General features: G+C 31.7%; 1 protein-coding gene across 1 annotated transcript in view; it reads right to left on the reverse strand.

Moving 5' to 3' along the window:
• Positions 1-16,175, reverse strand: part of LOC134722967 (uncharacterized) — a 167,620-nt gene that overhangs the window by 3,487 nt on the left and 147,958 nt on the right. The window contains exons 83-87 of the mRNA XM_063586601.1: positions 11,450-11,506; positions 9,573-9,611; positions 9,322-9,345; positions 3,085-3,108; positions 1,600-1,785 (exon numbers count right to left, since the gene is read on the reverse strand). Coding sequence (XP_063442671.1) covers positions 1,600-1,785; positions 3,085-3,108; positions 9,322-9,345; positions 9,573-9,611; positions 11,450-11,506 — 330 coding nt within the window. The remainder of the gene's footprint in view (positions 1-1,599; positions 1,786-3,084; positions 3,109-9,321; positions 9,346-9,572; positions 9,612-11,449; positions 11,507-16,175) is intronic.

The raw sequence follows: 16,175 nt of genomic DNA on the forward strand, positions 1-16,175 counted from the left end.
ACCAATTTCAGAAGACATGGAAATCAGAAATGGAAAATTCTCCCAAAGCATTATGTTTTAACTTTAAAAAAAAAACCTTTGAGTTTGAAGAATATTTAGACTTATTACCTTATAAAGATCAGATAACGTTGTGAAGGTTAAGAACTGGAATGAACTGTTATATGCATTAGCTTCGAGATATAAAAAAAAAAATAGATATTTTTTTGTTGTTAAATCATTAATAAAAATGATATAGCGAAATTATAATTAATTCACTGTTAGTAGCCAATCTAGTTCTATTTTGTTAAATTAGCTGAGAAACAAGGTTGATGAGTTGTGCACTTGCGAGTGAATATTTGGACCTCATTGAATACGTATTCATGTAACCTTCAATTCAACCCCTAGCTGAAGATGTGTTATCGATGTATTAAGCTATTAAAATTTTAAGGGTTTTGCAGAACAAATAGTCTCGCCTACTTTTGCTGTTAATCGCAGGCTCAACAAAAATGAGGAAAAAATATTAAAATTTTCCTCTAGATACTATCTTTTGACTAGTACTTTAAGAAGCTTCTGTCAAAATTCGGTAAAAATCCAGGATGGTTTATAAAACGTAATGTTTTAAAAACTTTAACTGCAGATTGTATGTAATGTTAACTGGGGAAAAACTAGTCTATTTATCATGATTATAAGTAATATAGGAAAAAAAAGATTTTTTTTTACAATCTTTACTTTCGGATATTATCTTATGATCATACACATTTAGCTCCTGTCCAAGTTTGATAGGAACTCAAGATATTTGGAGAAAGTTATTTTAAAACCACAGTTGAGATTTTAGTTTTAAAAAATTTTTTGAAAATCAATTTTGGATCGATATCATTGTCTTGCATACCTTTATTTACGGAGTTTCAAGACCTATAAAACAGCCATTTTCAAGTTTCAATTTACAAACACTAAAAATTATACACTTATGATGTGCCTTATATTCCTACATTCTCAAGTAAACTCCCTTAAAATCCCTACCCCTTTACTTTCTTATTTGGTATCTTGAGTTATGTTTTGAATTTTAAAACAAAAACAGCAAGTTAGTAAATAGCTGTAAAATGACAAAAACAAAAATCAGTAATTACCAGTAATCACTGAAACAACTAGTAAATACATGTAATTACTAAATTTGAATACCAAATTAGAGTTTTGACCCTTAATGTTACGGTTCACTGAGCATAGAAAATGATAGTGCGAGTGGGGCATCCGTGTACTGTGGACACATTCTTGTTTTAAATGTTTGTTCATCGTTTTAATAAAAGTTGCGTATGTCTACCCAAAAAGCAATAGGATAGAAGTATCACAATAATGAATGTTTCTAATTTCGTGCTTGAATTTATCAGGAAACCGTCACTTTTTAAAGTTTAGTCACGAAATCAAAGTGTGAAAAAAAACTAAAAGGTATTATACTACATCTATTTCACACTACTTACGTTAAAAGTAAACAAAGAAAAAGCAATGATATGAACCAATCTGATTAATCGATTACATGAGATTTCTTGTATAATATCCGTCTTCATATTTTGTCAAAATATTAAATAACTTGCTTTTGATAATATTTAAAAAAAAAATACATACCGCGCTTTGTGGTTCTAGTAAGTACTTTGATTTTCTTGACCTTGTAGCTCTTGGTGAGGTCCACAATCCACCAAGGATCTAAATGTTTTTTAGTGTGAACAAAAGTATGGATTTTGCCATCAACTCCCTTTTCGTCTGTTGTATAACCTTCTAGACTTGAAATTTGTTCAGTGGTGTATCCATCAGCTGTAAGTAATATTCTCACATTAATGAACCTCTTAGCTGTCATAAACTAAGGAAAAATGAATGTTAATTGTTATATGTTATTAATGTAATTGCATGGTTACTAAATGGAGAAAAAAAAACGTTATTTTTTCATGTGACCAAATCGCTTTTCTTGACTTACCTGCATCAAAAATGCTGAAGGCATTCAATGCTATCATGATCATCAATATAGTAACAAATGCTAAAATTGTTTATAGCCTATTTTGCCGACAAGTCTAATCAGCTAGAAACTGTACAAGTGTTATTGACATAAGAATCGAGTAAGAATCTCGGTTTATGATAACCCAAATTCTGCTACCGTTAAATTTTCAAATCTAACATTGTGGAAGTAATTGCAGCTTTTTACAGCCTAAGTTATACGATTTAGAAAAAAATGTCGCAAAGTTGACACATATTCTTACAATAAATAATAAAATGTCAATAGTTTCGTGTGACTGCATGATACGTTCACGACGGTTATTTAATATGCACATGTCCCTATACAACAACACTCTTTTATAACCATGCATGAAGCCAACAAGGATGGCATGACTGGGCTATCTTTTCCATTCAACAGTTATTTTTAATGGTCTTTGGCGAGGGGCATAGTGTATGTGGGGTTGACACCATGTCTCAGGAGCATGGGTAAAAATCCGGCCGAGGGAATAATAATTATTATAAATGTAAATATAACGTTGAAGGACCAATTTTCGGACGAAGTAGATTAAAACGAAATTGGTGAGCTAAGGATATTATGAACAATGTTTAATTTTGGTAACTCCAAATGCAAGAATACAGGTTGTACTTTGTAAATACAGCTGTTTCTCAAAACACGCCTCTTTTGGGGAGTATTTGAATATTTATAGAAAATTAATTTTGTTTACATACTGGTTTCCAGTTATGCTCTCTGTGTTCCATATCGCAGAGACAGAACTTTGGAATGTTACCAGTAAATAAACACGTGCATATTGTTTACATTGAAATATGTGGTAACCTTTCATTCGAGGTAGGGTTAGTTAAGAAAATTAGTGTAATTTTAAACTCTGAGACGTTCAGGGCATATAAACGTTGAAAATATGCCGCACAGCCCTATATTTTGACCGTTGAAAAAAAATGTGGTGCATATGCACTTTCAATTCTAGGATAAGATTTTTTTCAAAACTTGATAGTAAAAGTGGTACAGTTTTAGCCGTAAAAGGAGTTCCTATGGGAAATTGCATTGTCAATATTTACAGAAATGCAACCTACAGAAAGAATTTTTGAACTCTTTTAAATACTTACCTCTTAGCGCAACTTTCTTTAAACCTGTGTTAATGAAAAAATAGTAAGTTGAATATTTTATACACAGTTGCGGATAAATGCACTCTTGTTATTCCGTTCAAAAACATTGTACATTGGAATAATTCAGTCTACTCCTTTTGCCATCGAAACCTAAAAGTGTGGTTTCTCTGTTTAGAGAGATGTACCTTTTATAAAACATTTTCATGTTTTTAATATTATATTTAAGTTGTTGTAATGTTTATTAAAATGTATATGTATTCGTTAACTATTAAATAAATAGAACTTGATAAAGCATTTATATAATGAAAAATTGCACTTAAATGAATGGCAGTATAACTACGACTGGTCTCCACTCTTTGTCATAGAAATCGTACAACTACTCAAGTTTGCTTTAGGCATTTCGAATTGATGAAAATGATTTCTCAATGAAACAAACAAAGAACACTTGTGTCTCCGTCTTTCAATTTGGGAGACTCAATAAAGAAGATAAAAAATTTCGGACGAGTTCGGAAATCAGAGCCGATCAAATAGTATGAAAGGAGTTATGACCCTTTGGAATGTAATTGATGTTAAACATTGAATTGTTAGTATACACATATACTTATATTTTCCCGCGTTTCAACGAATAGCGGGAAACATTTGTATTAACGATGCGTATGAATTTTCCAATTTAGTCACATGAAAATGTTCATGTGCGGGAAAATATTGCGAAAGCCTTCACTTTCTACCCAACAGTCGTAGTTTCCGAATAACTATAATTTTTTTTTTTTTTTAATTTTATATACTGTCCAAGTATACCTCTGGAGAACAAACGCGGTTGGACGCAGGTTTCCAACTTTTCCCCACTACATATTTGGTATTTAATATAGTTTGACCCGAGTTAACTCGTTTTAGTTGGTTGTTCCTGGCCGGCGGGATTCGATGAAAACGACTTGTTATTATTTGGTATTTAACTAAATATACCTGTATGCTAACATTGCCTATTTCAAATTTTAAAATTGTTTGTATGCACATTAAACGACAAAGTTATGTGACGTTTAAAAATTTCTGACGTCCGACACTCAAATTAATCAATGTATTCGTAGATAGTAGATGTGTTTGTGTTCTGTTAAATTGTTCCTTTTGAAATTGTTATACGATGATGACTGATGGTTAGCGCTATAAAACCAGGTTTAATCCACCATATTCTACATTTGAAAATGCCTGTACCAAGTCAGGAATATGACAGTTCTCGTCCATTCGTTTTTGGTGCGTTTTGTTATTTGATTTTGCCATGTGATTATGGACTTTCCGAATTGATTTTCCTCTAAGTTCAGTATTTTTGTGATTTTCCTTTATACGACATAATATGTATTCAAGGGGGAAAAGGTTAAGGTAATGCATATATTTCTTGTCGGATTATTGGGAAATTTCTATCAAAGATTTATATCAGTAAGACAAATAAAGAATGTTCACGAAACATTCTTATAGAAGCTATCCCTCTTGGAAATATAAATCACAAGGAAATGATCGTAAGCGATCTTTTGAATAGAAGGTAAGTAAAATGTTTAAAAGACCCAGACATTATTTTGTTTTGTCATGAGGAGATACATTATGTACAACGGCTGGGTACATTTGAAATCTGTTATTTTATTAATATAAAACAGAATCGTAATTTTTGTTTGTTTGGTACTTGCATGATTTTTAATTTTAGTTCATTTATATATAAATTTCGGAGTTTAGTATGACGTCCATTATCAATCAACTAGTATGTATTTTTGTTGAGGTGTCAGCGTCTTTGATCGGGTTGTTTTCTCTTCGACACATTACCCATTTCTATTCTGAATGTATTGGATGGCATTATTAGTTAAAGCACCATCAAAAGAAAATCATTTCACAAGAGTAATACCTCATCAAGCCGTTAGGGAATGGTTCAAATGTTTGACATTCTTACTTTATTAATTATATATTTTATTTGTACTTCGGCTTATAGTCATAGTAACTTCTTTTTTGAATGAACGACATAAAGATACATGAATTAAGAGTTATCTAAGTGGCACCTTTATCCCAATTTCTTGCATCTACATGTATATTTAATGTTAATGTTTTAATATTATATTATCTCCTTCAGGTAAATAAAACTAGAGGCTCTAAAGAGCCTGTGTCGCTCACCTTGGTATATGTGAATTAAACAAAGGAAGCAGACAGTTCATGGCAAAATTGTGTTTAGGTGATTGTGATGTGTTAGTACATCTTACTTTACTGAACATTCTTGCTGCTTACAATTATCTCTACCTATAATGAACTTGTCCGTGTAGTTTCAGTGGAAAATGTTAGTAAAAATTTACAAATTTTATGAAAATTGCTAAAAATTGAATATAAAGGACAATAACTTCTTAGGGGGTCAATTGACCATTTTGGTCATTTTGACTTATTTTTGAGTCTTAAATTGCTGTACATTATTGCTGTTTACAGTTTATCTCTATTTATGATAAAATTCCAGATAATAACCCAAAACAGCAAAATTTCCTTTAAAATAACCAATTTAGGGGCAGCAACCTAACAACGAGTTGTCCGATTCATCTAAAAATTTCAGGGCAAATAGATCTTAACCAGATAAACAAATTTACCCCTTGTCAGATTTGCTAAATTGCTTTGGTTTTTGACTTATAAGCCAAAAACTGCATTTTACACCTATGTTCTATTTTTAGCCGTAGCGGCCATCTTGGTTGGTTTGCCCAGTCACAAAACACAATTTTTAAAATAGATAGCCTAATAATGATTCTGACTATGTGTAGTAAAATTTGGCCCAGTAGTTTCAGAGGACAAGATTTTTATAAAAGTTGACTAAGATTTACGAAAAATGGTTAAAAATTGACTATAAAGGGCAATAACTCCTAAAGGGATCAACTGACCATTTTGATCCTGTTGATTTTGTAAATCTTACTTTGCTGAACATCTTTGCTGTTCACAGTTTATCTCTATCCATAATAATATTCAAGATAATATCCAAAAACAGCAAAATTTCCTTAAAATTACAAATTCAGGGGCAGCAACCCAACAACGGGTTGTCCAATTCATCTTAAAATTTCAGGGCAGATAGATCTTGACCAGATTAACAATTTTACCCCATGTCAGATTTGCTCTAAATGCTTTGGTTTTTGAGTAATAACCAAAAACTGCATGTAACCTCCATGTCCTATTTTTAGTTTGCGGCCATCTTGGTTTGATGCTGGGTCACTGGACACATTTTTTAAACTTAATACCCCAAAGATGATTGTGGCCTAGTTTGGATTAATTTGGCCTGATAGTTTCAGAGGAGAAGATTTTTGTCAAAGATCATGGAGATTTATGAAAAATGGTTAAAAATTGACTATAAAGGGCAATAACTCCTAAAGGGGTCAACTTACAATTTTGGTCATGTTGACTTATTTGTTAATCTTACTTTGCTGAACATTATTGCTGTTACAGTTTATCTCTATCTATAATAATATTCAAGATAATAACCAAAAACAGTAAAATTTCCTTAAAATTACCAATTTAGGGGCAGCAACCCAACAATGCGTTGTCTGATTCATCTGAAAATTTCAGGCCAGATAGATTTTGACCTGATAAACAATTTTACCCCCATGTCAGATTTGTTCTAAATGCTTTGGTTTTTGAGTTATAAGCCAAAAACTGCATTTTACCCCTATGTTCTATTTTTAGCCATGGCGGCCATCTTGGTTGGTTGGCCGGGTAAAAAAACACAACTTTTAAACTAGATACATCAATGATGATTGTGGCCAAGTTTGGTTTTATTTAGTCCAGTAGTTTTAGAGGAGAAGATTTTTGTAAAAGTTAACGACGACGGACGACGGACGACGGACGCCAAATGATGAAAAAAATAGAGTAGAGGAAGTTCATTATTTCTTAAAACTAATAATCAATTTGACTATAAAGAACTTCAAAATGACCATGTCCTTTTTATGACACGAACATATACCAATGCCAATTATACAATACTCCAAAACAGGCCAATAGATTTAATGTTCAAATGTAAATAAGTAAAAGTCCCCACACTGCGATTATATCTTAGTTAATTTGAGCGATAACACACAGGAAGCAATCTCTGACACAAATTAAGAGTTACAAAAAATACAGCATAATCAAGAACCTATAGGAACAACTATTGAATCATATATGTTGTGATGTTATGCTATTGTTTCAGAAAAAGGGAGAAGGTTTGATACCTTTAAAACGTTTAATCCCGCTGCGAATGTTTGCACCTGTACTAAGTCAGGAATCTGATATACAGTAGTTGTCGTTTGTTCGTGTAATTTATACGATTTCTCGTTTTTTATATAGATTAGGCCGTTGGTTTTCTCGTTTGAATGGTTTTACACTAGTAATTTTGGGGCCCTTTATAGCTTGTTGTTCAGTGTGGGCCAAGGCTATGTGTTGAAGGCCGTACATAAGCCTATAAAGGTTAACTTTTATAAATTGTTATTTTGATTGAGGTTTGTCTCATTGGCAATCATACCACATCTTCTTATATCAATCATTGTCATTACATTTTATGCAGTTTAACTCGTAGTCACAGGCCTCCAATTTTGTGCGTGTTGCATTTTTTTTAATTTTTCATCAGGTTATTTTTTCTCATAACTTTCTATGCGAAATTTGATTTGCGGTATGGGGCGTATATAGTTGGCATACTCTTCTGCATGTGGTCTTTTATGGACTGGCAATGGTACGACACCACCAAGCCTTTACATATCATATAGTCATTTATAGTGCTAACGATGTTTGTGAAGTTTGTCTGTACAATAGCATATATAAAACTCCTAGTCGTATTGTTCAAGACTTCTTTCAGGGTTAAATGATTTAATAAATATGAATAAATTAAGGAATGAACTAAACATAAATAAAGATAGTACATGAATATTCAATTGTATGCAGGTAACTTAAGAACAATTTAAATGATGCAGAAACTGAAACGTTAGTTGTATAAACAAATATAAACAATTTTATACAACATGGATTATAAATGAACTCATACTGTGTAAAATACTTGTGTCCGAAGCGCGTTTCTGTAAGATGTTTTACAATAAAAAAATTAATAAAGGGGCACTGGGTACGAGTTATATAAAACATCTCATATATTATTTTTTTGTTTCGATCATTCATGAAATACAAATAGTGAAATAATAATTCGCTTTTAGCAGCCGGTATGGTTCAATTTTGTCAAAATAAGCCAAAAACAGTGATAATGAATTATTCACTTACAAGTGAATAATTCGACCTCATTAAATCCTAATTTATGTGAACTTCAAACTAACCCCTTATCTTGGGATGGATAACACGTGAATTGTATGCGTATAGTTATTTAAAGGAAAATAATGTCAACGACGTTGAAAGTGAAACAAAGGATAATCTTTAGATTGACTGATTCGATCCACAAAAAAACATTATTATACAAGTAATTTATAATATGAAATTAAATAGACCTAGAAAAATCCAACAGTACAAGTTTGCTTAATCTGTTTATATCTGTATTCATGTTTTCATGGTCATCTAATGACTTTAGATGTCAACTCGATAATTGATAAGATGACGTCTTTATAATAACACACATGAAACGCAGCTACGTATTATGTCGGTGTCCTGTTAATTGTTCACTTTAGACTTTAAATAGTTTGGATGAATGTTTATTGTTATAAATCAAATATGAGAATTTTATTGAAATCGGTGAACATGAATTTGATAGCTGGTGCCCCTGTAAGAGATATCACTTTTGAATCCTGCCTTTTAACATTGGGATTTTTACTTTTTAATTAAAAAAAAAAGTTCACATGTTTCCACGTGTTGATAAATTTTACCCTGTCCTTTCATATAAGAATGATTTCAGTGAGCTTTTTTTTAATTTCACCAATAAAGACTATGAAAAAAACTAAGTTTAAAGGCAAATTGAAAAAGAGGTAGATCATAAAAAGTGACAAAATCAAACTCTAAAGTGCATAAATCAGCATAAATCTACAGAGTAAGTGAAAACAATTGTTTGTCATACTTTGGATTGGATATATACATGCCTTATTTATACTCTCTGTTGGTGTTGTCCTAGAAACTTTCCTTTATTATAGACCCCAATGCGAGCATCAATATCAAATAGTTTTCCGTCTTTCATAAAAAAAAAATACAACCGCAAGTTGTTAAAGTATATTAACATTTTAAGAAACAGACCATCAACACAGCAACTGTTACATAACAATCGATACATACCGATAGTCTGATCTTCTTTTCTTTCTGAAATAAAACATAATGGTGTGTTTGAGAGAGAGATAGAAATATGTTTTATATTACCGCCGCCCCCCCCCCCCCCCCCCTCCCCCCTTCAAAGTCATTGCAATCCTTTTGCAAAAACAATTTTAAAAGCAAAAGGTTTCCGTAAAAATATGTTATCTGCAATAAGTTCTACATATTATATGTATACTAGTATTCATTTAATAGCTCTAGTGATAAATTATGCTTACCACTTGGTTTAACATCCTTTTCTAAAACTGCATAGAAATCTTCAAAAATAACATGGAAATATATTAAAGAAAATATATCCAATGAAGAATAAATTTTATTTCAATAAATATTGTTTTTATTTCATTCCGAATAAGCCCAGGACTTTTCAGATTGAACACTATATTAATTAAGACTTAAAAGCATCATGTTCAAGTTGCACTTTTTCAGCTGTTTTTCAAACCACGTCTATTTTGGGAAGATATATAATATTCATAGATGATTAATTTTGTTTACGTACTGTTTCCAAGTTTACCAGTACATATGCAAAAAAACATATCTGTCAAATTGAAGTCAAGGAAGGAGTTGTACCGAATTTTCGTTAAGTTTAAACTCTTAGAAGTTCAGAGCAAATAAACGTTGAAAATATGCCATACAGCCCTATGAAAAAAAGTAGTGCATGTGAACTTTCCATCTAGGATTTTTTTTTTAAATTCATGGTAAAAGTGGCATAGTTCTAGTCGTAAAGGAGTTCTTATGAGAAATTACATTGTCAATAATTACAGAAACATTTCCATTCTCATTTTAACTTTCAGAGAATAATCTAGATCACGTTTTTCAAATAGATTGAATGTTGTATTATTATGCACTGTTCTTATCTTTGTGAATTCAATGACATAAAGGGTTTAAGACACAATTGCATGAATGCTATTACGTATTAACCTGCATGTCGTGAGTAACCTTTGATATTACAAAACGAACTTTATATGATCAAATGAGCACATACATTTGCTATTTATTTAATAATTATGAAAAACTACATTTACCGACTTTATTAATAAAGACAACATTGGTTTACCGCTGTTCGACAGCCATAAATATATAAAAATGATTCCAAGCTCAGGCTCCTTTACAATATTATCGACCAGAATTATAAATAAATAGCTATGTTAATAAAGAATTACAAAAATACAAAAGAAAAAACCCACACAAAACGGATAAGCAGTCGAAAATAACTCACAAATGCTTATATTCATTTTGATATGGAACTTCTACAAATATTGTCTAGTTGTGTTTACTAAGTAATTGTTTGCAATTTTATCTAATTGTGTTACAAAGTGATTTGTATACATCCTATCAAACATGTTTGAAGGATCCTGGTTGTATAGGCGTCGGAATATAAATCGACAACCTCATTACAAAAATGTCCTGAGGATTTATCACATCTACAAACATTGTCTTGATTTGAAGACAAAATTACACATTGAAAATGCAGGTACAAAAAAAATATTGTTTGTTAATATTTTTTTCTTTTTCAACCATGGCGTTGTCAGATTATTTTCGATCAATGAGTTTGAATATCCCTCTGGTTTCTTAAACCATTCATCTATAAAAATGTAAATTGACGTTAAAATGGAATCTGTAAACTGTAAAATTAAGAATTAAAAACTGTAAACTGTAAAATAAAGAATGGAAAGTGTTAACTGTAAAATTAAGAATGGAAACTGTAAACTGTAAAATTAAGAATGGAAACGTTGAATTTATAAAAAGACAGCAACCCCACATAAGAGCTGAAAAAGCACAAAGCTCAACAAATCTACAGCAATACGCACAATTAAACTGAGTTGTAAGGAAGTCGGAGACAAATTTTAGAATAGGTTAGAGAAAAAAAATAATTAAAATAATAACAATCAATATAATTTAAAAAAATGAATGCTAGCAGTTACTGGAATGCCAGTCCCAGACCTAAATTAAACTGATCGAGAGATTATGCCTTCATCATATAAAAAAACCGTTCCCGTAACGGGTCAAGTATCATGCCATCAACAATCTGACTAGAAAACATACCCGACATTGTAAGCGCATTCATATTTAAACGGTATAAACGTTTTATACTCACCGTCTGGCTTCAAATTTTTCTTAAAAGCTTTATCAAGTATCTCTTCAGTATCAGCATCTAAAACAAGAAATATAAGTATGTACAATTATGGTCGAATCTTTTCTCCGCTTTTAGGTCGGTGACCAAAGTCGGATTTATAAAATTTTAATCGTCAAAATTGGTACACGGCTATATCATATATCATTTGATTCGGAAATATGTGTACTTTGAGATTCTTCTGGTCGTCAAATGAAAATATGGTGCAGCTTTTCAGAAATCTTGATGAAAGGTTATTTGTCGTTTTCAAGGAAAATTAAAATTGAATATTTAACTCCAATTTAAATACCCTTTTTACAGTAGAATGATTGAAAACCTAAATCTATTTTCTTCCCTATTCAATTTTTCATCCAAAAAGTGGAAATCCATCATTATATGAGATTTCCGAACACAAGTATGCGACTGTACAAAAAAGGGGGGTAGTTTTCAGTTTTACATGATGTATTTTTTTTCAAATAATAAGAACAAAGTCTGTCAAAACTTAACAAAATTTATAGAAAATTATGAAAAAATATGTATTTATTCATATAACCATCTAGTATACATCAATGAAAGTGAAAACTTAAGTTTTCGCCATATACGTTGAACTCGGTTCATGCAAAACAGACAACACAAATTATTTCAAAACATACTTATAGCTGAGTTTTGAAAATGCCATGACGATTTCTATGAAATAAATGTGTATCAATAGGAAAGTAAATCATTTTAAAATAAACTTACAACTTTAAAAAGGTATATTTTATGAAAAAATAGTCTTTTATTCGTTTGAAAATGAAGAAGGTTTCGGTTATTCAATCCCAAACTAAGTGATAATATATTAAAATTAATTATCCATCACCATTGAACATCATCGTCATTGCTAAATTCACTTTGTCTATGTCAATTTAATTTAAGGGGGACATAAAACAACTGAAACATCAGTGCACCTCTAGGACAAATGTCAAAAGAACCCAGTTTTGAAAGAAACGTCTTGTCCTGCTGTTTGAAACTCAACATTTCTCTAAACAAAAGCCAAGAAAAAAACCCATATGTGATCTGCATCGACAGTATACACTACCCATGATCACATGACTGTAGTTTGTGCATTGTTTCCGGTTGTCGTGGTCGTTATGCCCTACATTCTGGTCTGTATAGTGTGATTTGATATCTGAACTAGGGATAGCATTTATATCACACTGCTGATGGTAAAAAAAACTTTCTTCTGTGAATGATCTTGTAATTCAGAATACAACAGTTTGACTACCAGTAAAGGTTCATAGTGGCTATATGAAAATTAAGCATTAAACAGCCTCTTTATCTAAATGTTCTGTTTTAGAGAATGAAATTTCTCGTCTTGGTTGTAGTTTTCTTTACAAGAGATGCAAGCATATGAAAGAAAGACAAAAGATACCAGAAGGACATTAAAAGTCATAAGTCGAAATAAGCTGACAACGCCATGGCCAAAAAATGAAGAAAAAAAACCCATAGACAAACAAAAGTACGCATAGCACAACCTTTGATAGCCGTGACTTCGGTTTCTTGACTTGAGCCGGCTGCCATTTTGTCTGTATGTCTCAAAGAATCACAGGCAACAGTACGTAAGTTACCGATGGTTATGTTTAAAACAAAGCTAGGGGAATTCCAGGAAAAACAAAAAAATAGTTCAGTTTGGTTGTGTCGACAAGATGTTACCCGTGTCATGCGAATCAAAAGTATCATTATATTACAAACAGGAACGGAACACAAATTAATTGCAAATTTCAGATCTGATCTGACACTTAGTATCTAAATATTGTAAACCGCAAAAAGACGTGCTCGTGAGTTGGGCCACGACAGAGCTTAGATGTATCATTATTCGAGATACGGTAATGATCGGTAATATAAAACCTATTTTGTGTTTAGTATTTCAGTCGCAAGTTCTTCATAATTAAGTACATGATTCCAAAAAAACAATTTCCACGTTCGACACTCAGGTGTTACAATTGAAACAGAATCTCTAAACTTTCCGGGGGCACACGAGATGACCTTGTTTTCAGTATGTTTCGTGTTAATCTTTGGTGGTCTATGTAGAGTTTTGCAGAATTTTGTTTGTCATTTTGGGGTTCGTGTTGTTTATTCTTTGGTTTTCTATGTTGTGTCATGTGTACTATTGTTTGCTTGTTTGTCTTTTTCATTTTTAGCCATGGCGTCAGGGGTCGAAATTAGCGCTAGTCCGGTAGTCCGGGACTAGTAAAATTTGCGTCGGACCAGTAGATTTTGTCAGCTGGTGGTCCGGCGGACCAGTAGAAATTTGTCGATAAAAATCACTGATTGCATCGCAATCTCCGTTTGTTTACAAAACAATTTACCTGAGAAATCAATCGCACAGTACTGAGGATATTATAATTGATCAAGTTAATTAATATCTCAGGTAAGCGTCCTTCACAACAATATAAAATTTTAAACTTTTGGAAGGAGTTTAAAAATTAAAGTCATATGAAACGAGTGAGTGGTGAAAAATAATGTTTGTCCAATTCTTAAACCAATGCATGTATACATTATCAACTTAGTCCTCTGTGTACGATTTTATCATTATTTTCGCAAATATATCAATTTTTTCTCTCTCTGTTTGTTATGATTTAACAAATATGGCTGCTCAATAAATGCCGTGTTTTGAAGCCGAGTTTTACCGATTGTCACCTTATAGTAAACAAATCACAAAAACCATGGGTATTGAGCACGTGTTTAACATGTATAATCAGATATTTGTTTATTACAATGACAGATGATGGCGTTGTCAGTTTGTTTAAGATTTATGAGTTTGATTGTCCCTTTGGTATCTGTCGTCCCTTTTTTACGTCGTTCCCCAAATTTTACTATGCCGTTTTGATATTATCGTCGACTAATATGTTTGAATATCCCTGAAAATTCTGCGGCCTGTTTTAAGTAGTCAAGGGTACACCCCTGTCCAGGAATACTGTATTGACTCAACAAGCACCAGCTTTGAGATATGTTCACATTATACGATGGCGCAGATGAGTGTAGTACATTGAGACCTAGCTGGGGAATTGACATTTGGAAAGTTAAAATCGCCCTCCAAAGTTTGTAATAGATTTGTGTTTGTAGTCGTCAATCCGTTTCAATATCAAAGAAAAAGGCCAATATATGAAGCGATCATTCTAATTTCTGTAGTATCCTTTATCACAAGCTAACTGGGAAATGTAAGTACTGACTGACTAAAATGTAGGTAAAAAATCGAAAGGTTATCTTCAATATATCTGAATTTTGAAATCATAGAACTAAGCAAAAAGGTTTACTTTAGGTCTTAAAAATGTTCTGCATTTCAAATTACAGTGCGAACTGTAGATATCACTATGTCATGTAGACTTATGCATCATTCGTATCCATTTTTATTATAAACAATTTTCAAGCGAATAGAATGAACCCGATGATAGATGTACATCTATGAATTAAAGTCACAATTATATGCGCAATCTTGTGTATATTTTCTCATTACAATAATCAACTGTGTCAAAATACCTCAATTTACTGTGTGTCAAAATACCTCAATTTACTGTACGCTTGTAAAAATAAATCAATTATTATACTTCTGCATTAAATAAAATAACACTATTTAAGGTATTAAAATAAATGTTTGCTTCTTCGAAATGATCATGCAAAGTTTCAACGGACTTTCTATTTCTTAAATAAACCATTGAAAAACTTATTTCGCCTTTTACATAAATAAAATCAAAATAACACAACCTTAAAAAAAGAATTACTGACACCAAAATAATTCAACGCAACCATAAAACATCATCAAAAACAAGTAAAATCAAGTCCAAATATTACAGAAGAACTATGTCCCAGCCCAATCATGGACGGGACACAACTATCCGGAATATTTTTAAGTAAATGATTGATGAGAAGAGATTTTTGAAATTAAAAAAAATATCGTTTAAACAATATGACCTTATAAAAACATGTGTACATGAAAAGATTTTTTTTAGTTTTATTACTCTATAGTAGATACGATATAATCCATTAATCAGCGCTTTGTTGTATGGTGTTGGAATCGGGTAAAACACAAATTTCCCCGTTAACAGTAGTTTTTACCTTCATAATTTGTCATCAAAAGGCTTTGAGGATTACCCTTTTTGCCTAATGCATAGAACATTATGTTTCACGTTTAAACATTGGCTCAACAAACTGTACGACAAGGGTTTTACTATTTGTTGATGGATTTGTTCATATATAAAGCTAAAATGAAGATTTATGAATCTATTTACGGCATTCAAATCATAATATTGTCGAGTGTTTATAGGCAACGCTGTTAAATGAAACAAAAAAGAAAGATATGCGATGGTAGCTTTTGAATATAAAGGCAATCGGCATGCCACTTATGATCTGCATTTGATGTCAAATTTGCTGAAATAAAAAAAACTGCACCACACGACTTTTTGACGACCAATCTTAAATTCAAGTAAAATCATTTTTCTAGGACTGTGCCAACTTTTAGCCGTGTACCATGAATTGAAATTAAACTCCTTTAATAATCGACTTTTTCCTTTTCTGTCACTGCACTATTTGGAATAAGTATTTAATATGAAATGAAGACAGCAAAAATTTACAGATTTTTATTCCATAATTCGACATCATGCGTGCATCTTTTTATATTATGTGAAGTTTCATATGAGTCGAAGTATAGCTTTGTGGGTAAAGTGGTTTAGAG

Source organism: Mytilus trossulus, chromosome 6 (genome assembly GCF_036588685.1).
Source record: "Mytilus trossulus isolate FHL-02 chromosome 6, PNRI_Mtr1.1.1.hap1, whole genome shotgun sequence".
In the NCBI taxonomy this organism is placed as follows: Eukaryota; Metazoa; Mollusca; class Bivalvia; order Mytilida; family Mytilidae; genus Mytilus; species Mytilus trossulus.